Genomic DNA, 24,324 nt, shown 5'->3' on the forward strand with positions numbered 1-24,324 from the left:
CCGTCAGCATTACCTTGTCTGGAAGTACTCCGAATGAACCGACTGGACCACATAGGCAGGTCGACGGACATGGGGATTTCAGATAACAGAGCGTGGCGAGTTCACGATGATCTCCCTGCGAGATGAAATTGGCGACAGGGAGCCCGCTTTGATGTTCTCCTTGTGTGGGCTAGATCGCTCCGAACGAGGCTCAGCACAAGGAGTGCTTGGGAGAACAGTCTTGGAAGAGCCACCCGAGACGTTGTCGGTCCAGTTGTTACGGTTGGCAAAGGCCAAACGTCCGCGGTACATGGGAGTGTTGTCCAGAGGCACAGGGCTGTGCTTGGATGACCACGAGTTGAAACGCATATTACCCACTGGGTTTTTCGCCAGAGGCACCCTGCTTGACTTGTCAATAAAGTTGAAGAGGATTTGGAGAGGTACAAACGCTTACGATGGGGAAATGGAAGTTGCTGGAGTCCAACTGTTGCCTACTCCGACTGGAGACACATAGCTGACCTGAGAGGTAGGGCTGAGGTGAGAGACGGTCTGTTGAAGGCGATGGAGCGAAGGAGATGGAGTAGATCCTTGAACAACTTCGACGGAGTAGTTGTACTCCCCAGCACGATATGCACGGCGCTCGTTGCTCTGCTGCTTGAGAAGTTTTTGAGCTTTAGTATCTGCAAAGCGAAGAAGTAGCTTCACGCCATCCTCTGCGACGGAGTTGTGATACTCTGACAGGACCTTCTCGGCAATATCCCGCGTTTCAAAGCTGGCACGGTTAGTCACAGGTAGGAAACTCGACTCGAGCTTACTTACCGAGCGAATCCAACCTCCTTACTCACTCCTGTCTTCTCATCACGGCTGATCTTTTCGGATACAACGCGGTACGGTTCAAAGTGACGGCGAAGGTCCTTTGAGAGACATATTAGCCACGAGCAGCAATCTTAGGGTGTCTACATACAGCTTCGGTCCAGTCGATGGGAATATTGGTGCAATAGATGTTCGTGGAGGTCTTGTCTTCAAGGTCCTTCAAGCGGGAGTTGCGGGATTTCTGTGCCTTGTCAGCTCTAATACCGGTCGTAAAATCCAAGATTGGGTTACGCACCTGAGCGAAGCTTGCCTGGTAACCGAGGTAGAAGAAGCCTCGAATACAGTTCTCGCAGGACTCAAAGTTGTAATACTGAACAAAACCGAAACTGGTGGAGCAGTCAGTAGCGGCGATGGAGGAATCAAGAACGGTTGGAAAACATACCCTTTGCATAGACCAGTGTCTAGGTCGACGATTGCCTTGCAACGATCTATCTTACCAAACCGAGAAGCATATGCGTGCAGCATCTCATCGGTAGTCTCTGGGAGGAAGCCTCGAATGTAGACATTGGTGATTCCCTCTCGATTCTCAAGGCACTTGGCCAGGGTCAGATCGGTGGGGTTCGTCCACATGGCAGGGACGGCTCTTGGAATCGCAGGCTCTTGCTGAACCAAGCTCTCCAGATCCTGTAGAATGTACCCAGTGGGAGTCTTCATCATCTGAAGCTGTAGACAAGCCTGTCCACCCTGCGGCAGACCATTCATCGCATAGTTCGAAATGCCGGAGCCGTCAAGACCTGGAAGGGCGTTGAAGAAGTCACTCTGGTTGCCACCCTCGGAAGCGGAGGGACCAGCGCTCTTTTGCTCGTCGGTACTGGTCCAATGGCTCCGCTTCTGAGCGTTTGGATCCTGCATCTCGCAGTTCATGAGGTAGGGGAAGGGGTATCCTTGCATAGCAGCCGGGACAACAGGGCATCCGGGAGTGAGGCTCGGATAGATGGCATTGTGCAGATAAGGAAGTTGGCCCACCTGGTCATGGCCGGGGAGTGAACTTGGGGGAAAGGCTGCGACAGGGGAGACCGGCGGAATGCCACCAAAGACACCACCATTGGGGAGTAGGACGAGCTGGTTGTTGTAGTGGCGAGGGCCGGCGAGCTCCAAGGGTGGAGGCATGGCCACCGGCAAATTCCCCTTCATGGTATTGAATTTGCCGCCGGAACCCTGATTCTGAATGCTCAAGCCGCCGAAAAGCGAAACCAAGTCGGGGCGGTTGCCCTGTTGGTGGCCAGGAGCATAAGCCCCACGATTGTTGTGGTTGAATTGACTGGCATGGGCAGTCTGGGCGGGGGCAGCCTCGGGGGCAGTCTGCTGCTGAGTCTGGGCAGGCATCGTTGAAAGTCTAGAGTAACAGTTCTGAAATATGTGGTTAGCGTCGTTTCTCAGACCCATAACACATGGGAGCCAGACAGCACTTAGAAAAGCAGAGGAACGTAGAACGCATGACAGACATATAGAATGGGATGAAAAGAGAGAAATGGCTATACTAGCCCCGAGATAGTACAATAGAGGGTGACACTTACCGCAACGATTCGAGGTCAAACCCTGAGGAACACAGGCAAGCAGGACGAAGCTGATCACACTTGTTAGAGGATTCTCAGTCATGCACGCACAGAATACTCACATGATGCTGCGATGAATGAAGGCTAGAATAGCAACGAAGTCGATTGAACCCGAACGATGAACGAACGTCAGCAGTCTTCAGTAGACTCGAGACGAGAGCAATAAAGCGATAAGGTCCGGAGGATGACTAGAGACAAGCAGTTTATAGCAAACTCAGACGTTGTGAGATGCGGGATAGCTAAGAGAGACGATGGGATGATGAAGAAGTTGATGAAGGGAAGAAATGGTGGATGAAGAAAAAGAAGGAGATGAAGAGAGAACGAAGATGGGGGACGGGAAACGAGACCGGCGGGAGCAGACAGGAAAGGAAGGAGTCATCCAGGGACGAGAGTGCTGAGGAGGAGATGGATGGGGAAGGAGCTGGCAGTAAGGCTATAGTAGTTCCAAAAACGGAAGGCACGCAGGGTCACAATGGGAATCATAACAGACATAGAAGGACAGGTGGTGATATAGCTATAGAGAGAAACAAAAACAGTAGAAGAGAGTTTCCAAGTGAATGAAATGCTCGGCATGGTAAAGCTCGGCAATATAAGGCATCATATACTATTTAGGCAAAGCGTTATCAATAATGAGCTCAATCTACCTCTTCAAGACAAAGACAGTTGTAGGACAACGGCAAAGTCCCATTCGACAATGTCTCCTCCAGCCAAGGCTTTGTAGAGCGATACATACCAAGGTAAGATGCGGCTGCATAAAGCATGCTAGGAAGTACGCCTACGGGAGTCTAGTGTAAGCGTCGCTGAGGTCCCTGAAAACGAGTAGATGATCCTAATTTGTGGTTAATTCTAAGTCCGCGACGGATGCGATAGAAGGTTGGAACCGGCCAGATGGGATATCAAGATCCAAAAGACGAGTCAATAAGAAAGGGCAGTGGCCGAAACGAAGAGAACGCCAAAAATGAACTAACTATTGTGCCATCATTGCGGTTGTGACTGATCCCGCAGCCACTTGTACACCACGGAGAAGTCCTTCCCACGATGTTCTGCTTCGACAACGGTATATAGAACGCGAGCAACCTCTGCCAAGGCCAAGGGTGTTCCAGACTCCTTCGCTGCTGTGAGGGCTAGTCTTAGGTCCTTATTCATGAGACTAACCCCGAATCCGCCCTCGTAGTCTCTCGAAGCTGGTGCTCCGTCAACGACGCCGGGGACAGGATTGTTGACTTCCATTGGCCAGCATCGGCCAGTGGATGTATTGATCATATCGGCCAGAACCTTCGGGTCGAGACCCCAGCGCATACCAAGGTTCATAGCTTCAGCGGTGGCGATATTATTGATAGCTAAGATGTAGTTGTTGGCGAGCTTGGCTGAGACACCGGTTCCCGCTGCACCCATATGCCACGCCTTCTTTCCCATCAGAAGCAGAATGGGCTTTACCCGCTCCACAAGCTCACCGGTGCGAGAGGAGGCTCCAAACATGAAGGATAAGGTTCCAGCTCGAGCTCCCACAACTCCACCAGAGACTGGCGCATCGACAAAGCGCCCTTGGCAGGTTGTATGGATGGCATTTGCAATTTCCTTGGAAGAAGCCGGGTCAATCGTCGACGTGTCGATAAATATGCGTTCTTTGTCCAAAGCAGGCAAAGGCCCTTGTCGAAGCATAGAATGGAAAACGTCCTTGACGTGCTGCGGTTCCGGAAGGCTAGTGATAATCACGCTCTAGAGATGACGGGCGTTAGTTGGCTTTGCTAGTAACAGACATGCAACCACCCGGACACAGACGCGGCTGTCTCCAACCAAGGATTACAGCCTCTGAGCAGTTGTAGTACAAGAAGGATTGACGCTCCACTTACCGACTTCTCCGCAATTTCCCTTGCATTCTGAGCCACCACAACCTTCGGCAGGACATCAGTAGCGCCAGTGCTCTTGGCAGTCTCACGGGCTTCCTTAATAAAGCGTGCAGTTGATTCTTCATTCACGTCACGGATTATGAGTGTATCGGTCGAGGGAATCTTGGCATGTAGGTTCTTGGCCATGTTATAGCCTGGGAAAGACAATGTTAGCTAGCTAGTCCCGGCACACATAACCCTGGAAGCAAGAGCCACGATCGAGAATCAAGGAGATATACCCATTTGCCCTAACCCGATGAAACCCCATGTATCTTCACGTCGCAGACTCGTCGAAAAGGCGCGCGGTGTTGATTGTGAGAGCCGGGCGATCGAGTGGCACAAACTGCCGGAAGCGACACCCCTCCGCATGAGGGGGCCCAAGCTACAAGACATGCTCATCGCGAAAGCTGGGGACAAATTGAGGGGACGAAAAAGATAACGATAATTGCTTCAAGAGCACACTGATTATAGTTGGGATCTAGAGTATAAGTACGGTAAGCAAAAGAATAGGTTGAGTAGAGATTCCAGTCTCCGGAGAGAGTTGCGGAGCAAGAAGGTATGGACGGCCGACCAGCCGAACGTAATCAACCGCAAAGCGTCCCGAGGAAGATGCGAAGGTGCCTGGTCCGGAACCCCGTGGTTTTCCGAGGCTACCCATCCGGGGGAAGAGGCACACAGACCATGATCTGCCTATCATTTGTATTGAATCTCCTCCACTCTAGCCTCCACTTGGTCTCAATGCGGGGTAAATCTTGAAATGGAATGGCTACGGAGCGCGAAGAACCGATGTCACGTGCCTGAATTTTATGAACAATATTATGAACATTAAATGGTATATCAATCTCTAAAGGTCTTCATAAATGTGTCTAAGGCTAATAGATGCAAACAGTTTGTATCAGACGCTAAAAACGCACAGCCAGGGGTATGAAAATATGTATAATTCCAACGTCGAATTTCCCATGAACGCCGGAACGGCACACCAGGTACCGATGAGAGAGAAAAGAGCAAGGAGAAAGCCAACCAACGCCCTAAAACGAGGTGGCACTACCCTGGTGAAGTCGGATTACTTGATGTCCCCGTAAGGTACTCCGCCGGTACCTTTGGCACGCGTGGTGAGCTTTCGTTTTGAGCAAACGCCCGCTGTTGAGCTCGGACAAAGTCACGTTGTCGTTCCTTATCCCGGCCGGCTGCTCCACCAGTGAGCCGCCGCATACCGCTTCGAATCATTGACTCGAGCGAGGAGGATCCATCTGTTGCGCTGCGTGTTTGACTGGTCAAAGGCGGCATAGGGTGCTTTGTTACCGTCAGCCGTTCGTCAAAGTCATATAGTGTTTCGTCCACTTCATCATCCGAGAAAAACGCGGGTTCGTGAGCTCCAATGGGCGGCGTGTAGAACTGTGGACCGCCCGGAAAGGTCGGAGAGAAGACATGGTTGACCGGAGACGTGACAGACCGAATATGGGACACTGGACGTAGCGTTTGTGTTGACGAATGAGGCGTGGATGTCGAAGGGCCTGCGGAATGCATTCCACCGCCACCACCACCACCACCCTCAAAGCGCATATTTGATGGCCGAGAGTCGACGAGACCATTGTGAAAAGATGAGGTCGAAGCTGTTCGCGCTAAAGACTTTCGCAAGATGGGTGCGGTTTGTTGATCGTAGATGCTCGCGTTGGAGTCTGCATATGTGCCAGTAAAGCCACGCAACGCCATGTCCGGCATGGCGTCAAAAGTCGGATGAGATGTTTCGGTTTCGTCGAAGAAGTCGTCAAGACTGTCTAGCTTTTGTACGATGTCGCCGATATTGCCATCCGTCTGGGTATCGATTGATTTCATGGTATCAGCACGCATGGGGAAGAAGGTGTCACTGTAATCATCTGCGTGGAACTCGACTTCCGATGGAGCGGTGTCCTGCGCCTCCACGCGGTCGACTTCGGCGCACGTGTAAAAGACCGCGTGAACGTTATGTCGTGTAACTCCTGACTGCGCAGCCGGCATCGGGATAGACCACCCTGTGGGCTCCGGTATGCCATACAGACTTTGGATGCGTTCATATTCTTTCCGAATGGCTCTCGACGAAGAGGACGACGCCATGCTCATTCGGAGATGATGACGCTCCATTGGATTGCCCGAGACAGTCATGATATAATCCATCACTTGTAATGCTTGAGGACAAAGATCTGTCTGCAAAAGTCGCAGAAGAGGTGAAATTAAATCAGGTCCATGACAAGTCACCTCAGGGCGTCGCATATCAATCTCGGGAATAACTGCACAAAGTATCTTCATAACCTTAAGCTGGAACCAACCAGTTGAATTGGTGAGCAAGCCCATGAGAAAGATTAAGCTGTGAACATCCTGTTGGGGAAAGTAGGAAGACCGAATCTCCGTAATGATGTGATTCAAAAAGTCATTCTCCGCCTTGTACTGTCCGTTGGCGAACCCAAGGAGGGAAGCGGCCAAACGGGGAAACCCTTCATCCTCGGCAACGCGTGCCAGACACGTAGCGCGAGCAAAGGTTTTTGAATCCTCAACGTCTGGGTCGAACTGGTGAAGGAAGTGGCAGAGGTTTGCTAGGATTGTGAAGAGTAGGCGGCTGCTATCCCCAATAAGTGCATTGTTGGGAAGGCTACTGAGGCGGTGCAAGATATCCAGTGTGCGGTTGAGAGATTGCGCAGACTTGAGTCCTTTGTAGACCAAGTTCTGGATGCCGTCAAATCCTCCTTCCCATTTTGCTGGCTGTCCCTTGATGAGCTCATCAACCACCATAGGGTCACTCATATCAACTCTATCCATGAACTTTTCCAGCATGCCAATACTTTCAACAAACTCGGTTTCATGTATAGTGTTCAAGCAGGCACATGTTGTCCAAAATAGCTGGGGATATCGCAAAAGGTCTGATGGTGCTCGTGAGCTAATGATGATCTTAAGTGTGGTAAGGATTTCCATGGAAAATGTTCGGTAGTCTTGCTCTTCGTCCGCGATCGTGTTCGAGAGCCGAGCCAACATATCTGCAAGCATTCTAGAGTCGAGGGTTGTGGAGATACTGCGGAATACTTGAAAGGAGCGGCACGCAAGATGTTTGACTGGGCATGAGGTTGCCCAGTTGAGAGCTTCTTTGGCCCAGAGATCGGTTATGCCCTCATAGGCAAGACTGAAAAAGTCAACAACTGCCCGAGTAACACTCGACATCGAGGTTGGAACCCGACTATCGTCCTCATCATCTCCTTTGTCGTTGTTGTCCTCATATTCCCAAACAACCTTTGGGTCGCTTCTGCGAATGCATTCCACGAATTCTTCAATGGACTGTCGGCTTCCGGCTGGTTCATTGTCTTCTATCTTAGCCGCGATCAGCTCATGGATAAGATGAACAAGCATTTCCCTCGCTTGTTCCTGTACAGTAAGTGTATAGTGGTCCCAGAGAATGATAACAACGTGCAGCAATTTCACGACGTCTGCGAGAGCAAGGGTGACTGGAGCGACCATGAGATCAACAAGGAAAATGAGCGAAAGCTGACCAAGTGCGAGGTGAACCGGCTTGTTGCCAAGAGGAAGCACCGCATCAAGGTCGGCAAAATAAGGTAGAGTATTGATGTCTGGTGGCGCCGGTGTGATGATATCTTTGTCTTTTCGGTCCTGAACCATGTTCTTAGGGCCCACTTGCATCAAGAAAAACTCGATAACCTTGGACCCTGCAGGCGTTCCTGAGAGGAAGACCACAACTTGCTTGGCATATTCCACAAAGTTTTGCTCCTTGCGCTCCAAGCACAAACTAATGACAAAATCAAGCACCAACTGGACGTTTCCTCCATGTGGCCCTGTGGCCAGCGCCTGCCATAGAGCTTGTACCTCGTTGGGGAGTATGGTGCTTGAGCGTATAGTAATCTCCAATAGATTGGCCAGGAGCATGTATGACCTGACTGTTGGGCCGCCATTAGGATCCACTTGCAGCTCAATGGTTTGGACCCAAGGCAAGATAGCAGCCACCATGTTTCGTTGACTATCTGGCTGCAACTTTCTAAAGTGCAAGCAGAATTCGGAGAAGAGGGTGAAGGCCAAATCGGAATGTTGCTGAGCAAGACGCTTCGATGTTTCAAATTGAGCCAGCTTATAGACCGCGGTGGTCTTGTCAGAAATACTGATGTCAAAATCCTGTAGTCGCGAATTCTTCTGCTGGCGTTCCTCTAGGATACGGAGGAGCTTGGCGGCTTTCATCCTAATTTCCCGCTTCGGATTACCCAGGGTCACCAGAACAGCACCCAAAATTCTCCAAAAACCCAGAGGGTAGTCATCATGTTCCATCAGAATTTCAGTCACAACTTCAAAGTAGCTTCCCAGAGCCTTTGGGCGCTCCGCCACGTAGCACATTTCAATTGATCGTTCCAGCAAGTAAGAGTGTTCCTTGTTATGGGTGATCAAGTTCTTGAGTGCGCGCCGAGCAATCACATGCCACTTATCACTAATGGTCTTGAAAATATTCTCAAGCCATGCTAGCATCCGCCCAACGTCAAACTGAAGCACCGAACCAGTCTCTGTTGTGATGCTAATCGGACCCGCCTGCTATAGTTAGCTCGTGGACCTAGGAATATCTGAGTACCACTTACACAAAGGGTTGCCATTGCGCTCAGTGATGCTGCTTGCAGATTCTTCTTTTCTATTTCCATGGCTGCGGCTGCACCTCGTAACTCTCCTCCTATCTCCTGTCGCTGCACTATGGCGATTTTCCGCATATTCTCTTCTCTCTGGGTGATTTGTGCCTGGTTGGGAGAATATCCGCACCAGTCCTCCATGAGAGAAAAGGCGGATTTGCGTGATTCGAAAGGGATCCAGCGAGATGGGTCTTTTGTCCGATTGACACCTTTGAACAGTTCCTCCATCAGCCCACAGTAGTGAAAGCGTAGGCTCTGGTATTCCCAGTCATTTTGAACATCGGCATCACTCAGGAACAGTCGCAAATCTTTCGCGTAGGTAACAAGATTATTGACGACCCAGTCATCATTGTATACTTCTGGTTCCTTGAGAAATTTGGAGGTTAATTTGTACACATGGGTGACCTCTGTCCGCAATCTGTCCGTCTTGCGGCTTCGTCGCGGGCTGCTCGGAGTCCGGGAATGTACACCAATTCGGATTTTGGCCTCCTCGTTGCATGTCGTCACAGCGTACTGTAGAGATTCTAGCAAGGTCCGGTAGAGGTTATTGTTGATAGAGCCCAAGGCAGCCACAATGGCATTTCGGATGGAAGGCCTTTCAGCCGAAAGCAAGGGGATCACAAAGGCGAAAAGACTTCGAGCAGAGCCAATCTTGTCAGCCGACTGTGATCCGCCCCTTGACGCCTTTCTTGCATGCTGAGCGTTGGCAAGTTGGCTTTGTGACTGTGCACCAACACTGTTGAGAGTGGTGCAAGCCATAACAAGATATAACTTCCATTGCTCAACCAGGATTTCGGCGGTCGTGTTATTCCTAGCCAAGGATCGGGCTTGCATAGCATCAAGAGGAGAATAGTAAGAACTCTGTGGGCTTCCAGCCAAAGCAGTGATGGCCTTGTGCATGTGGACGAGTCTTGCACACACGATTTCTCGTCCAAGTGTGACAGCAAAGGGACAAGTCTCGAAGCTCAAGCGAACAATGTTTGGAAAAACCTTGGACCATAGGGTAGAATCATAGGACACCTCGCTGCTGCAAAGCTCAATCAGAGTATTATGGGAAGCGCTTCTCCGTTTGCCTTTTTGGATGCGGCTTCTTTCAGCAACGGTCAGGTGTTCGTCATTAAGATCCAGAATTTGCTGGGAGTCAGCCTCGAGTATTTTGATTATCCGAGTGTTCTCCTTGCCCAAGGCCTTGTCAAACTCGGTGATGAGCCGGAGAACTGTAATGGCGAAAGCTCGAACCCTTCGTGATTGGGAGCATAAGAAAAACAGGCCATGCGATTCGACTTCCTCGACCTGTGCCAAAACACTAGATAGATCGAGTTGGAGTGCGCGGCTACCGGTGGCCGTCTTCTCTCCAGGATCGGCACTGCTCCCTTTTGTTTTTTGCTTGATTTCCTCAATCCAAATCTGCAGTAGTTCGACATAAAGCTTCAAAGTCGACTCTATGTGGCCTGGCCCAAGCATTCCTTCATCGGACATTGTAGAGTATCGTGCGTCAAAATTGAAAATGAATCGTGCGAACCCTATAGTCACTTGTTGGGCATGTGACTGGCGCGCGATTGCTTTCAGGGACTCTGCGGATGAAAATGCGATGTTGGACTGAACATGCGCGGTCCCAGTACATAACAGATTTATCAAGGAATTGAACGGGATATGATCGGACAAGCAGCGTGGAAGGGCTTGGACAGCAACATGGAGCAGGTCATAAAATCCCTGCCTCTGGTCGGCAGTGTTAAGGTAATCATCACGTCTTCCGAAACTGAAAGCTTCCGTGATTGGCGTCTTGGGGGTGGCTCCGCCGAATTTCTCATCTAAAGCAGCCTGGCCGCCAAACGTGTTATCACACAAAATTGTGATGTTGCCAAGTATCTCGCAGAAGCGGATGTAATGGTCTCTGACGTTGTCTGTGAGCCTTGCAGTATTGACGGGACGTGAGGAGTCTTGGTCCGCCATCCGATGCCCAAGGTCTACTAGATATTGAGACCGAAACAAGTGCGACGGCGCTAGGTTTTCAGTAAAGGGATTAGGAATTGACCCAGTGGGGAAAGGAGGACACAGCTGATCGCAATTCTCCAGGTCCGTCACAATAGCTAGAAATGATCGAATGCCAATCACCATCTTCTCAGGTTCCATCTGCTCGATCTTTATGTCCCTTCCCGACGAGGTGAAGTAGTCCGAATTAATCAATGGGAAGATGATATTCCGGAAACAAACGTCAGGATGCTTGAATCCTATCATTCGTATCAACTGAATCAAGGGTTCGGCTACTGCCGGGTCGGTGCTTAGGTATGTTCTCTTTTGGGCGGGTAGCGCTATCTTAGCTACCTCTTCCATTTTTCGGAGAGTCGCTGTAGGGGAGTCTGAGTAACGGAAAAAGTAAGTCCACACAAGACGACACATAGCTTGAAGAGCTGGCCCCCTTGTGGGACGGTCCTTCAGTTTCGCAGGAAGAGATTGGACGATCGACAGCCACTGAGATGAGAAGCTTTCTTTCGTGGATAAGCACAGAAGTAGTACGTGAAGCGGGAAAGCTGCCGGCCAGTGGCGGGGCTTGGTCAACATGTGCGGGAGGCGGGAATGCACCAATTCAAGAAACTCTTTCCACTTGGGGAGGGTTAGGTCGCAATTGGGGTTAGCTGCAACTGGAAGCAGTAGTCTCTCAATGATATTGCAGTATGTCTGTTTGATGCGCTGCCCGTGGGAATTGACAAACAGTCGAGCAAGTGAACGCATGAATTCGCAAGACTTTGGCCATTTATCAGGTGCTGTCATGATGCGAATGTGCTGCATTCCGGAGATCAAAAGTTCTGACTTGGCGTCTACTTCTCTTGATGGTCCCCGAATTGATTCATCTTTCTGATAGCGCTCAAGCTCAACTAAAAACCGGTTGGTGACACTTTGAAATTTGTCTTCGCTCATAATGCCGAGTAATTGCGAATAGATCCTCCAGTTTGCCATTCGCAGCGCCGAGGCAGCGATCTGTTCCGGATCGACGGTTTTGAGCTGGCCAAACACAATATCCTCCAATCGATCGGCCATATCGACGGTTATAGATTCGAGGTTGCTCTGGTTGAAGATCTCTATAAGAACTCTGCAGACCAAGTACACAGACACCGTCGCCCGGCGCTCTATTTTGACAATATCTCCGTGCCGCGCGAGGAGTGAATTGGGCGAATGGTCGGTATGTGGAACCGGTTCTGGGACAGCCTGGGTCGGTTCAGTATTTCGGCGGATAAGTAACCCGTTTTCCGTCAGTGGCTTCGGCTGCTAGAAGTCAGTATAGGTAACAAGTAAAGGCGCCCTCCTCGCGTGCTTACCTGACTCGCGGCCTGTTTAGCTTCCAATACAGCATCGCCTTTAGCCTTTCGCCAGAACATTATCGTATCGATCAACGGCTTGGGCTTTTGGCGGGCGATGTGTCCTAGGGCAGAAATCAACTGATCGAATTTCGGGTCCGCGCCAGGGCCGCACACTTCCTCCACAGGCGCTTCGGATTCGCCCATTTTATCGATGGCCTGGTTGATCTTGTTGTCCGCTTGTCCGACAAACTAACGCACATGTTAGATATCATCCAAGTGTACTCTGTGCTGGGATTGACTCACGGAGTTGAAAAGGTGGTGCAGCGCATATTCACCGACGGTCTTCGACTCTGACTGGTGGTGCCGCGAATGCGAACGGCTGTGCGAACGTTCTCGCCATGGTTTCCCAGCAGAGTTCATCCTCCGGTGAGCTACACTGACTGGGCTAGCACCATCCTGCACATCGTCGGTATCCCGGTCCTCAATTGTACTCAGCATCCCCTGTTGGTTGTGGCTCGCCGTCCCGTTTGCGGGCGCGGTCTGGTGACTCGAGTGCATATCTGGGTGTTCCAGCCTCCCAGATCCAGCACCTTCTTGTTCAACGCCGCCGCTGCGGCTAAGACTCGCGATAAGTTCCGGACTCAGAGGACTCGTAGATGTGGTTGACGCGGCGAAGCTGGGGTTTCGGGAGTGTTGAATACCATGGACGATCGAAGTCTGTCGGTGGTGTCCGTACGAGTTCGAAGGTCGGCGCTCGAGAGGGGCATCGTAACCGGGATTTGAGCGCACAGATGTTGTTTCAGGACTCTTGGAGTGTGAATGGCCGCGGCGATTGCCCTGAGGCTGGAGGGTGGCAGGGGCTAGCGCGGAGGGATCAAGTGCCCTTCCTCTAACAGCGGAGGTTTCCCGGCTATGAACAGTGGATGATGGAGTACTCCTTGTGGCTAAACGCTCTGGTGGAGATGAGAGATTGTGGTGCGACGTCAAGATCGGGTCGTCCGGGACGAGGGGCATCGGCGATGACTGGGCTGACCCAGCTTTGATCGTGAAATGGGATGCCACTGTACAATCATTAGGTCAGAGCTACACTAACCCTCGCGGAAGCGGTTTCTCAGGAATTGGATTCACGTTCGGGGGTTTGGTAACTCGTATGCAGGGAGCAGTGGGGGCAGACGGGAGAGCAAACGGTCGGGGGTCACATACTGTTGCACTCGGGGGACCGCGCCCTGCAGTTCAAACATTCATTGCTGGGCAATGCCCATGGATCCAAGTGCTGCTAGAGATGAGACTACGCGTGGGTAGCTCATTATCGCCCTGTAGCTTTGGGGGTTGGTGTTGATAAATTGCGGATGTTAAGCCTGAGAGAGCTTTTCTCTGAGTAACGATTCAGGTTCAAGTTCCAATTGTCAGCAGCTCCGGGGAGCACGAGCCACCACCAATCCTGCCTCCGTCATCCACACCTCGATGAGCTGGCTGGCAAATACTGTCTTTCCTTTCTTTTTACCCTGATTATATCCTCTCAGTGATAGTCCCTCCGGCCCAAATTGCGCTCTCACATCCACAATTTAAGCATTTCACTGTCTTAGATTATTATCGGGGTTTCGCTTGGCCACTGAACATTGGGCCTTTTGGTCCACAACAACCTGGAGGATGTTAAGAGTTTCAGACTGACCTCAAAAACAGGTTCTCTCTGTGTTTGAAGAATGTGGAATCACCTGGATCTTTGAAGTAAGCCTCCCACATGTGGTATTGTCAATCTTGGGTTCAGGGGCGGTTTGGTTTTGACACATTTATAAGATCAAATACTTCTTCACTCGCTGCATGAACACGCCTCACTACTGAGCTGCGAGCAACCAGAAAAAGAATCCGTCAAGACGAGAAATCCCAGCACCTCGATGCTCAGGGCACCACGATCTAGCGCAGCTTCATGCACCTGGAAATGCTAATGATCCTTTTTCTGTAGGGGTCTGGGGGTGAAAAATCGCCTGCGCTTGAAGTGCAGGAAATAGAATCCCATTGGTGATTTACCAAATGTAAAGCAAGTTTATTGATTGTCTCTGGCCGAATTACAACCTAGTGATATCTATTGATGTGCCGATGTTCAAGTGCCGACTAAGACTTATCTGGTGCTTGAGGTACATGGGTACACAGCAGCATTTATAAGATCAAACCCTCGAACAAAAGGTCATTTGATTCATAACGGACAGTCGCATATGATAGCATGCAGCTTAGAGCTTGCGGATTGCTTGGAAGCATTTTCAGAGCAGTAATCATCTTCAATTGACCAAACTCCCGAGGATAAGATGTCCGGCGCATTTCACGTGTCCCTCTCGATAATAGACGTAGGTCACAAGGCAACCTATTATCGAGCCAAGAAAAGTTTGCTTCATCGAGAAATCTCTATTTCAAGCAATTAGAAGACATTAAGGAGGGATCCTATAATTGTAAGTTCAATGTGTTCATCATTAAACCGATTGCTGCGCTGTCTAGTGATACTTGTAGAACGGGACTCGATTATTGTACTAGTATATATTTTGATCGCGCGTCTCCGGATTTATGCTGTGCGGAATCGATCCGTTCAACGCTTCAGTTTCCGTAGCTTGTCCTTATGCAGCAAGAATTCCCGAATAGAACCTTCAAGTTGACGTTAACAGTTTTACCAAGCGGAATAAGGGCACTATGGCACACTCCGAGCATACAGTGTATCGAATTGTGCCACAGAGGGATACCATGGTACTCCCAACAACACCTCCGAAGTGCCCTACCGGACTACGGAGTATTTACTATCTCTACTGTATCTTGGACTCGGCCAGCGAAGATCAACAGCTGAGCTGGTAGCCCTGATCTGCAGTATATTCTTGTCATAGGCTGCCAATCTTCATACAGTATCCTGGAACCCTGTTCAAGTAAAGCCTATAAGTTGACATAATGTACCTTTCTGAACCCCAATGATGAGAGGCAATTCGTGGCCCTGAATCGCGGCGAACTCTCTCTCAAGTGATCCCTGGTTACGCTGAAACCCAGACTTGGTCAAAGGCGGAATTCGGCTAGGGATACTGCTCGGCAGGGTGTTCGGGAGATTCCCCGTACAAAGCCCCAGAGATGATGGCCGTCTTGAATTGTCTTCGCCTCTAGACTTGGATCCATTGGGCTGGGTGAGTGGGATACCAGCGACCACTCCGCCGCCACCTCCAGTCTTCGCTACGTTTCTCTTGTAGGGAGGCCGACATTCCCTTCCGAAGCCAAACTTCATCGCGGGCAAGCGTCGGCGAGGTGTGAACCCCACGCGACTTCATGTGCATATATAGACAACGACTGTAGTCCATCTTTCCGTTGTCGAAGATTTCCTCCGTACTCGAGTTGATTCGGTGACTTGTCTCCAAAAAAATACCTCTTATCTCAGATTCTCAGATTGGCATCCCCGAGTCCCGTCAGCCCGCCACCAGGTGCACGCACTTTTTCGGCCACGGCCACGGCCTCAACTCTGCTCGCCTCGCCCCGTCGCCTTGCTCCGGTCCTCGGAACGAGTGAAGATCGTTGGCTTTTGCTGCCTCAGTCCTCAATTTTGTTCCCCATCACGTTCACGTTCCGTCTTCCGAAGCAAATTAACCGTGCGCGGACCGCTTCCACGGGGATCACACCACGGCCACCCACTTCAACTCCGACATTCCCTCCGCTTCTGTTCCTGCGTGTCCTTTTCGTTCTCTTCACGCTGCCTTCTTCTTCTCTTTCCCCTCATTCTCCCTTCTTTTAGGATTTCTCCTCAAGTACACTGGAACTGGGTGCCCTCGTTTGCCCAAGCTGGTCCATTCATTAGGGGTCGGTTGCTATCCCTTCCCTCCCTTATCTGAGTCGCCCTCCGCCCCCGTCCTCCGAGTCGTGCTGAGGCTACAGTGTCTCCAGCGCCCCTCGACCCCCGAGCTTCAACATGGCGCAGCTCGACACTCTGGATGTGGTTGTCCTGGCGGTGCTCTTGGCCGGTAGCATTGCCTACTTCACCAAGGGTACCCTCTGGGCAGTCGCCAAAGATCCTTATGCATCCTCGGGCACTGCAATGAACGGCGCCGCTAAGGCAGGCAAATCTAGAAACATTATCGAGAAGATGGATGAAACCGGCAAGAATTGCGTTATTTTCTATGGATCGCAAACTGGAACGGCAGAGGACTACGCTTCAAGGCTCGCAAAGGAAGGGTCCCAGAGATTCGGCCTAAAGACTATGGTGGCTGATCTTGAGGAGTACGACTTTGAGAACTTGGACAAATTCCCCGAAGACAAGGTTGCGTTTTTCGTTCTGGCTACATACGGAGAGGGTGAGCCCACCGATAACGCTGTCGAATTCTACCAGTTCTTCACCGGCGAGGATGTGAGTTTCGAGGACGGCGCTTCCGCCGAAGATAAGCCTCTCTCCTCCCTCAAGTACGTCACCTTCGGGCTGGGCAACAATACATACGAGCACTACAACGCCATGGTCCGCCAGGTGGACGCCGCGCTTACGAAACTCGGTGCGCAAAGGATTGGATCCGCTGGTGAAGGTGATGACGGTGCTGGTACAATGGAAGAGGACTTTTTGGCCTGGAAGGAACCCATGTGGGCTGCTCTTTCGGAAGCCATGGGACTGCAGGAACGCGAATCTTCCTATGAACCCGTCTTCAGCGTTGTGGAAGATGAATCTCTGTCACCCGAAGATGACTCGGTCTATCTCGGTGAGCCCACCAAGGGCCACCTTGAGGGCCAGGCCAAGGGTCCTTACTCCGCACACAACCCGTTCATCGCTCCTATTGTCGAATCTCGTGAGCTGTTCACTGTCAAGGACCGCAACTGTCTGCACATGGAAATCAGCATCGCTGGAAGTAATCTCACTTACCAAACTGGTGATCACATTGCAGTCTGGCCCACCAACGCTGGCGCGGAAGTGGATCGGTTCCTGCAAGTCTTCGGCCTGGAGGAGAAACGCCACTCTGTCATCAACATCAAGGGTATTGATGTGACTGCCAAGGTCCCGATTCCGACACCAACCACCTATGATGCCGCCGTCCGCTACTACATGGAAGTTTGCGCCCCTGTTTCCCGTCAATTCGTCTCCACCCTGGCTGCCTTTGCTCCTGATGAGGAGAGCAAGGCGGAAATTGTGCGCCTCGGCAGTGATAAAGACTACTTCCACGAGAAGATTACCAACCAGTGTTTCAACATCGCTCAAGCCCTGCAGAGCATCACGTCCAAGCAATTCTCCAACGTTCCGTTCTCGCTGCTTATCGAAGGTCTCAACAAGATACAGCCTCGTTACTACTCCATTTCTTCATCTTCTCTTGTCCAGAAGGATAAGATCAGTATTACTGCTGTCGTGGAATCCGTTCGCTTGCCCGGTGCTACCCATGTTGTCAAGGGTGTGACGACAAACTATCTCCTCGCCTTGAAGCAGAAGCAAAACGGTGATCCTTCTCCTGACCCTCATGGCCAGACCTACGCTATCACCGGCCCACGCAACAAGTACGACGGGATCCATGTTCCAGTTCATGTTCGGCACTCCAACTTCAAGCTCCCCTCCGATCCCTCTCGACCCATCATCATGGTGGGACCCGGCACTGGCGTTGCTCCTTTCCGCGGTTTCATTCAAGAGCGAGCTGCTTTGGCCGCTCGGGGCGAGAATGTCGGGCCTACTGTTTTGTTCTTCGGTTGCCGCAACCGTGAGGAAGATTTCTTGTACAAGGACGAATGGAAGGTACGTTCTCACTCTCTCAGTGTTATTTCCAGGAATATTCAATGCTAACAATCGTTTACAGGTCTTCCAGGATCAGCTTGGCGACAACCTGAAACTCATCACCGCATTTTCTCGTGAAGGATCGCAGAAGGTTTATGTTCAGCATAGACTTCGCGAACACGCAGAGCTTGTCAGCGATCTTCTCAAGCAAAAGGCGACCTTCTACGTCTGTGGTGACGCTGCAAACATGGCTCGTGAGGTCAACCTCGTGCTTGGCCAAATCATTGCGGCTCAGCGTGGCCTCCCCGCTGAGAAGGGAGAGGAGATGGTGAAGCACATGCGAAGCAGCGGCAGCTACCAAGAGGACGTCTGGTCATGATCCTCTCTCGGTGCTCATTAATACGCATTTTAGCATGTCATGACTTTTGTTACGTTCTGATGCCCAGCTGATCTTTGCACATATACTCCGGTTTCTTGGTTTATTTCGGCATGGCTCATTTGTGCCAGTCCTTTCCTTGCTGTCAGATGGTCGACCACAAAAGGAGTTCTGACCATTATATGGATGAGATAGACGGTGATGACGAATGTGAGACGATGTGCCTCAATGATTGGAAGCCCGGCTGCTCGGAGTCGATAGATTGGAAGCCCGGCTGCTCGGAGTCGATAGTCATTATTAATACTCATATAAAATACATTTCACTTTTTTTTTCTGCTCATTGGAATCTCTCAGTATCTAAATCACGGTAGGTGTGTTTGGATTGTTGGATCGAGGCCAGGAACCCTGGTGACTGGTCAGCCCGAGCGGAGTTAACAAAAGGAGTCCGCAACCGCAACCAGCGTCATCAAGATTTCTGCGAGATAAACGCGCCCGCCGAGGAAAGTTCCGCAAACCTCGAAGCACCTCACCACTTCTCCATCCTCCTCCCATCTGCTTACCAACTCAAAACCTCCCCACGAAGGAACGGGTGCCAATGTCAAATCAATCCTGAGTTCGAAAGCTGTCCATGCAAACCACTCCTCCCGCCCTGATTCAGCGATAAGCTCGTGCCCCATCCCCGCAGGCGTCCCCGAAGCACGCATTAGCGACTCAGAGGAGTTCATCCGAGGCAAGATGTCTTATGTAGTGCCTATTCATCGGGCCAGCAGCATCCGACATGCCTTGAAGCTGCAATTTATAAATTCCGAGGAGGAAACACTGGTTGTTGCGTGCGTATCCTCGACAGGCGTGTCCAGGCCCAGCTCCGCGGCAGAGCAAAATGTCACCTGGTAGAACCCCTCTGCTGACGGATACAATGTATTTGATAGAAAATCGAACCAGCTCGAATTCTACTCCCTCACACCCGACGGCCTCTCCCTCATAACATCATGCTCGATATATGCCAGAGTGACTATGCTGGCTCGCCTGCCAGCGCCCGCGGGCTCGCCTACGGATCACCTCTTCGTCGGTACGGATCGCTATTCCTACTTTACGCTCTCTTGGGATAGCACACAGAACCAGGTCCGTACGGAACGAAATTATGTTGATATCTCCGACCCGTCCTCCCGTGAGGCTCAAACAGGTAGCCGGTGCATGATTGATCCGAGCGGACGGTTCATGACGCTGGAGATATACGATGGCATGATTGTGGTTATACCTATTGTACAGCTACCTAGCAAAAAGAGGGGAAGGCAAGTGGCGCCGCCTACTGGTCCTGACGTCCCGAAGGTTGGAGAGTTGAGCGAGCCGATAACAACACGGATTGACGAGCTCTTCGTGAGGTCTTCGGCGTTCTTGCACGTGCAGTCTGGGCCACCGCGGTTGGCGTTACTGTATGAAGATAACCAGAAGAAAGTCCAGCTGAAAGTTCGGGAGTTGAGCTATACCTCTGGGTCAGCAGCTGAGTCGGAATTCACACATGTTGCGGATTACACGCAGGAGCTGGACCTTGGGGCATCTCACCTTATACCTGTTCCTGCTCCTATAGGTGAGTAACTGATCCAGCACTGTGTTTTATAGCTTCTTTCGCTGATAGTTTAGCAGGTGGGCTTCTTATCCTGGGCGAAACAACCATCAAGTATATTGACGCGGACAATAATGAGATTGTCTCTCAGCCTTTGGAAGAGGCAACGATATTTGTGGCATGGGAACAGGTTGATAGTCAGAGGTGGTTACTCGCAGATGACTACGGGCGTTTATTTTTCTTGATGCTCGTCCTCGAGAATTCTGTGGTGGAACGCTGGGAATTACACCGTCTCGGAAACATATCACGGGCTTCTGTCTTGGTATATCTTGGGGGTGGAGTGGTGTTTGTAGGATCACATCAAGGAGACTCACAAGTTCTGCGCATCACCGACCAGTCATTCGAAGTTATCCAGACCTTGTCCAACATTGCCCCTATTCTGGATTTCACTGTCATGGATCTGGGCAACCGCACGAGTGAAAGCCAAACGCACGAATTCTCATCCGGCCAGGCTCGGATTGTTACCGGCTCTGGAGCTTTCGATGATGGCACCCTCAGAAGCGTGCGTAGCGGCGTTGGGATGGAAGAGCTGGGCGTGCTAGGCGACATGGAACACATCACCGACCTGTGGGGGTTGCAGGTTGAGTCGAGCGGCGATTTCTTGGATACGCTTTTGGTTACATTTGTGGACGAGACGAGGGTCTTTCGCTTCAGCCCTGATGGGGAGGTCGAAGAACTGGAAAGCTTCCTTGGACTGAGCTTGTCGGAGAACACACTCCTTACCGCGAACTTGCCCAACGGCCGCGTGTTACAGGTCACCGAGCAGAGAGTTCTTATTGCGGACATCGAAGGCGGGATGATTGTCTCCGAGTGGACACCACGGAACCAGCTGGTAATTACCGCTGCCTCTGCTAACGACGATGCATTGGTTGTCGTCGCTGGGGGTGAACTCGTGACTGTTTTGGATATTCGTTCAAACGCTAATGTCATAGCGGAGAAGGACTTTGGGGCAGACAAACAGATATCAGGTGTGACGCTACCTTCATCGCCGACAGGTGTCTGCATTGTAGGGTTCCCTCAGTTGGCCAAGGTCTCGGTGCTGAAGCTAGAAGATCTGTCGGATATCAATACGACTTCTCTTGGTCCTGCTGGCGAGGCGTTCCCACGTTCAGTACTCGTTGCCAGCGTGCTAGCGGACAGTCATCCAACGCTTTTCATTTCTATGGCTGATGGCAGCGTCATTACATATAGTTATAACCCTAACGGCCATTTCCTCACCAGCATGAACAAGCTTATCCTTGGATCTGAACAGCCGACCTTTAAGAAGCTGCCGAGAGGCAACGGCCTGTACAACGTCTTTGCCACATGCGAAAACCCTAGCTTAATCTACGGATCTGAAGGCCGAATCATTTATTCGGCGGTGAATTCGGAAGGAGCTTCGCGCATTTGCCATTTCAACTCAGAGGCATATCCAGAGTCAATTGCAGTGGCTACTGCCAAAGAGCTGAAAATCGCGTTGGTTGACAAGGAACGGACTACGCAGATTCAAACGCTCCCAATTGGCGCTACTGTCCGCCGTGTCGCATACTCCCCGTTAGAGAAGGCCTTTGGCATTGGCACGATAGATCGCAAGCTGAAGGATGGCGAGGAGATTGTAAAATGTCAGTTTGTCCTGGCAGATGAGATCCTCTTCCGACGCCTTGACTCCTTCGAACTCAACGAAGGCGAGATTGTGGAAAGTGTGATTAGAGCTGAGGTGCCGAGGGGCAAAGACGGAGATGCAAAGGACTGCTTCATCGTCGGAACAGCAGACCTGGATGATGCGGAGACAAACATCTTCCGAGGGCGCATCATGATATTCGAAGTCGATAACGGTAGAAAGCTTAGTAAAGTCGCCGAGTCTGCTGTGCGAGGAGCATGTCGAGCGCTGGCAATCATGGGAGATAAGATCGTTGCAGCACTTATCAAGACGGTATGTCTCAATGGAGGTCGCTTCTACAGAACTAACATTTGTCGTAGGTTGTGGTTTATCGGATAACCAACATCTTCAGTGGCATAAAGCTCGAGAGGCTAGCCACCTACAGGACGTCTACTGCCCCCGTGGATGTCACAGCGACAGACAACACGATTGCCATATCTGATCTGATGAAGAGCGTCTGCATCGTGGAATACAGAGAAGGCGAAAACGGACTCCCTGATAAATTAGTCGAAGTGGCTCGACACTACCAAACCGTGTGGGGAACCGGCGTTGCCTCAATAGCCCCGGATACCTACCTCGAGAGTGATGCAGAGGGTAATCTGATTGTCCTTCGCCGAAATCGCTCCGGAGTGGAGGAAGAAGACCGTCGCAGGCTGGAAGTTACGGGTGAAATCTCCCTCGGCGAGATGGTCAACCGCATCCGCCCTGTCAATATACAACAACTGCCCGACGCAACCGTCTTCCCAAGGGCTTTCCTCGGAACCGTACGTTATCTCTGCTAATCCATTATCCCTTCCCCGGACCTCTTCCCCACCCCCACCCCCACCCCCGTCTCCGCACCAACCCTCTCCGCATCAATTCCCTAATTCCTACTCACACGACTCGCAAAACAGGTCGAAGGCTCAATATATCTATTCGCTTTAATAAACCCTGATCACCAAGACTTCCTCATGCGCCTGCAAGCAACAATGGCCAGCCGCGTCGACTCCCTGGGTGACCTGTCCTTCATGGAATTCAGAAGCCTGCGGACACTGACCCGGCAAGCCTCCGAGCCTTACCGCTTCGTCGACGGAGAGCTGATCGAGCGGTTCTTGACCTGCGAACCGAATGTGCAAAAAGAGATTGTCGATATGGTGGGGAAGAGCGTCGAGGAGGTAAAGGTTATGATTGAGGCGCTTAGGAGGTTGCATTAGATCTCTTCAGGGCATATTCTTCTTACCTTACATGGCTTTGTGACCAGTATCTATTCGATTCAGATCTGCGGGCCTATTTACTTATGAATTATATGCATAGAATTCTTTATGATTCATCGACGTTCTCCAATACCCAGGTAGGCTTCCGCCTCTTCTGCTGAGATGCGTTCGCTGGGCGAGTCAGAAAGTCCACCGGGTGCGACATACCCTAAACTCATCGGCTACAGACCCTCTAAGAGCCACCCTCGTAAGGCTCAATTCCTGGTTACTTGCGGCGGTCTGATGATGTGGCTCTTTGGTCAGGGCTGACGCTGAATGATCTGGCCGATCGCGATGCCCCCGATGTCACAAGCCCCAGCACCGGTGACGATCTTGACAGGCCTACCAGGTCTGTCACTAGTGCCTCGAAAGGGCTCGCAGAGGTCACCAAATCTAAGCAACCAACAGTCCAGTTTATCCACGAATCTGTCCGAGATTTCCTCATCAAAGACAAAGGTCTCCAGGAAATCTGGCACGAATTTGGACTCGAGCATGAGGGCAGAAGCAATGAAACATTGAAATAATGCTGCTATGTGTACTTAAATCACACTAAGGTGCGTGACAATGTTAAAAAAGGCAAAGCCTGAGGGCTATCGCACCACAACGGAGGGAATTATCATCAAACTACACTTTCCTGTAATATGCCACTAAGCATATCCTCCACCATGGTGATATTGCTGCTTCTATCATTCCTCAGAATAGGTTCTTGTCCTATTTTTTTTTTTTTTTTTTTTTTTTTTTTTTTTTTTTTTTTTTTGCACATATTGTGTTACGTTGATGACCTCATCGAGAAGTTTCCATATCATCATTTCAGCCAAATACAAGTCTCTTCTATGTTCTTGCAGAGAAAGGGCCCGTAAAGCTGATTCGCACAAAGCTTGAAGATGATCGAATGTTCACGTTTTTGCTGGACATTACAGATACCCTCTATTCGTCGCTATGGCCCTTGGCAAGCAGGAAGTTATTGCTGCTCTTCTAAAGGTGCCGATAAAGATAGTTAAAAGTCTTGATTTTACGGCCGAGGGGAGCGAATTCTACCGGCGCACGCCACTTTCATGGGCCGCAGAGCAATGCCGGGTGGGCATTGCTGCTCTACTCCTTCAAGCTGGTGCAAACGTAAAGGAAGTGGATCAATGGATAAAAACGCCATTATCCCTGGCCGCAGATAAGGGACATAGACCTACGATACGGCTGTTACTTGAGCATGGAGCCCGGATACCGATTAATGGCAGCCCAACGCCGAGGATGAATATGGAGAGATACTATGGTCATTAGCATCGCGAAAAGACCAGAAGCAGATGATGGGGGGCATTCCATTATAAAGAAAGCTATGAGGGGGCCCACTTTAGGTTATCCGAGTAAGCGCAAGGCTGTTCCAATGTTGTGTTTCATAGGGATTGGATATGTCTTCCGTCACGGGATATTGGCCCAGTATATCCATAAATAGATGGTTGATTACGAGTTCTTCAGAGACTAGAGTGGCCGTGGAACCTAGTGAAATATGAAGGTGATG

The 24,324-nt window shown here is 50.9% G+C and overlaps 6 protein-coding genes across 6 annotated transcripts; 2 read left to right on the top strand and 4 right to left on the bottom strand.

The window, feature by feature from the left end:
* Positions 1–78: 78 nt before the first annotated feature.
* Positions 79–2,178, bottom strand: BJX68DRAFT_274602 (putative RNA binding protein MSSP-2; the record flags this gene model as incomplete). The annotated part of the gene is made up of 6 exons (XM_071047690.1): positions 79–379; positions 434–751; positions 799–893; positions 944–1,033; positions 1,088–1,178; positions 1,235–2,178. The coding sequence occupies 6 exons, from the start codon at positions 2,176–2,178 to the stop codon at positions 79–81; spliced, it is 1,839 nt and encodes a 612-aa protein (XP_070901224.1).
* Positions 2,179–2,761: 583 nt separating this feature from the next.
* Positions 2,762–4,868, bottom strand: BJX68DRAFT_232738 (6-phosphogluconate dehydrogenase). The gene is made up of 4 exons (XM_071039536.1): positions 4,537–4,868; positions 4,262–4,452; positions 3,377–4,127; positions 2,762–3,237 (listed from the first exon to the last, which is right to left on the bottom strand). The coding sequence occupies exons 1-3, from the start codon at positions 4,694–4,696 to the stop codon at positions 3,387–3,389; spliced, it is 1,092 nt and encodes a 363-aa protein (XP_070901225.1). The 5' UTR covers positions 4,697–4,868; the 3' UTR covers positions 2,762–3,237; positions 3,377–3,386.
* Positions 4,869–5,127: 259 nt separating this feature from the next.
* BJX68DRAFT_38568 (putative cell morphogenesis protein (PAG1)) lies at positions 5,128–13,603 on the bottom strand. Its single transcript, XM_071049078.1, has 5 exons — positions 13,446–13,603; positions 12,546–13,303; positions 12,261–12,491; positions 8,899–12,207; positions 5,128–8,851 (listed from the first exon to the last, which is right to left on the bottom strand). Coding segments are annotated over exons 1-5 (7,809 nt in total). The 5' UTR covers positions 13,447–13,603; the 3' UTR covers positions 5,128–5,341.
* A 2,279-nt stretch (positions 13,604–15,882) lies between these two features.
* cprA (NADPH--hemoprotein reductase cprA) lies at positions 15,883–18,334 on the top strand. Its single transcript, XM_071049080.1, has 3 exons — positions 15,883–16,061; positions 16,146–17,961; positions 18,023–18,334. Exons 2-3 carry the CDS (start codon positions 16,171–16,173, stop codon positions 18,317–18,319), a joined length of 2,088 nt encoding a protein of 695 aa, XP_070901227.1. The 5' UTR covers positions 15,883–16,061; positions 16,146–16,170; the 3' UTR covers positions 18,320–18,334.
* On the bottom strand, positions 18,180–18,656 carry BJX68DRAFT_38589 (uncharacterized protein). Its single transcript, XM_071049079.1, has one exon. The coding sequence runs from the start codon at positions 18,622–18,624 to the stop codon at positions 18,349–18,351; it is 276 nt and encodes a 91-aa protein (XP_070901228.1). The 5' UTR covers positions 18,625–18,656; the 3' UTR covers positions 18,180–18,348.
* A 20-nt stretch (positions 18,657–18,676) lies between these two features.
* Positions 18,677–22,884, top strand: BJX68DRAFT_38600 (DDB1/RSE1 family protein). Its single transcript, XM_071049081.1, has 5 exons — positions 18,677–19,146; positions 19,246–19,904; positions 19,961–21,852; positions 21,900–22,343; positions 22,473–22,884. The coding sequence occupies exons 1-5, from the start codon at positions 19,052–19,054 to the stop codon at positions 22,770–22,772; spliced, it is 3,390 nt and encodes a 1,129-aa protein (XP_070901229.1). The 5' UTR covers positions 18,677–19,051; the 3' UTR covers positions 22,773–22,884.
* Positions 22,885–24,324: the final 1,440 nt, after the last annotated feature.

Source organism: Aspergillus pseudodeflectus (assembly GCF_044049435.1).
Source record: "Aspergillus pseudodeflectus strain CBS 756.74 chromosome Unknown BJX68scaffold_12, whole genome shotgun sequence".
NCBI lineage: Eukaryota > Fungi > Ascomycota > Eurotiomycetes > Eurotiales > Aspergillaceae > Aspergillus > Aspergillus pseudodeflectus.

What these genes read in the sequence shown, in the direction of transcription:
- cprA (XM_071049080.1), top strand. Translation starts at nt 16,171, where the DNA reads ATGGCGCAGCTCGACACTCTGGATGTGGTTGTCCTGGCGGTGCTCTTG. An exon ending in TGTACAAGGACGAATGGAAG is followed by an intron (nt 17,962 to 18,022) that starts GTACGTTCTCAC and finishes AATCGTTTACAG; the next exon opens with GTCTTCCAGGATCAGCTTGG.
- BJX68DRAFT_38568 (XM_071049078.1), bottom strand. An exon ending in CTAAACAGGCCGCGAGTCAG is followed by an intron (nt 12,208 to 12,260) that starts GTAAGCACGCGA and finishes GACTTCTAGCAG; the next exon opens with CCGAAGCCACTGACGGAAAA. An exon ending in GCGCAATGGCAACCCTTTGT is followed by an intron (nt 8,852 to 8,898) that starts GTAAGTGGTACT and finishes TAACTATAGCAG; the next exon opens with GCGGGTCCGATTAGCATCAC.
- BJX68DRAFT_38589 (XM_071049079.1), bottom strand. Translation starts at nt 18,624, where the DNA reads ATGAGTATTAATAATGACTATCGACTCCGAGCAGCCGGGCTTCCAATC.
- BJX68DRAFT_232738 (XM_071039536.1), bottom strand. Translation starts at nt 4,696, where the DNA reads ATGAGCATGTCTTGTAGCTTGGGCCCCCTCATGCGGAGGGGTGTCGCT. An exon ending in CATCGGGTTAGGGCAAATGG is followed by an intron (nt 4,453 to 4,536) that starts GTATATCTCCTT and finishes TGTCTTTCCCAG; the next exon opens with GCTATAACATGGCCAAGAAC. An exon ending in GGGAAATTGCGGAGAAGTCG is followed by an intron (nt 4,128 to 4,261) that starts GTAAGTGGAGCG and finishes CGTCATCTCTAG; the next exon opens with AGCGTGATTATCACTAGCCT.
- BJX68DRAFT_38600 (XM_071049081.1), top strand. Translation starts at nt 19,052, where the DNA reads ATGTCTTATGTAGTGCCTATTCATCGGGCCAGCAGCATCCGACATGCC. An exon ending in GAGGAAACACTGGTTGTTGC is followed by an intron (nt 19,147 to 19,245) that starts GTGCGTATCCTC and finishes TGTATTTGATAG; the next exon opens with AAAATCGAACCAGCTCGAAT. An exon ending in ACCTGTTCCTGCTCCTATAG is followed by an intron (nt 19,905 to 19,960) that starts GTGAGTAACTGA and finishes ATAGTTTAGCAG; the next exon opens with GTGGGCTTCTTATCCTGGGC.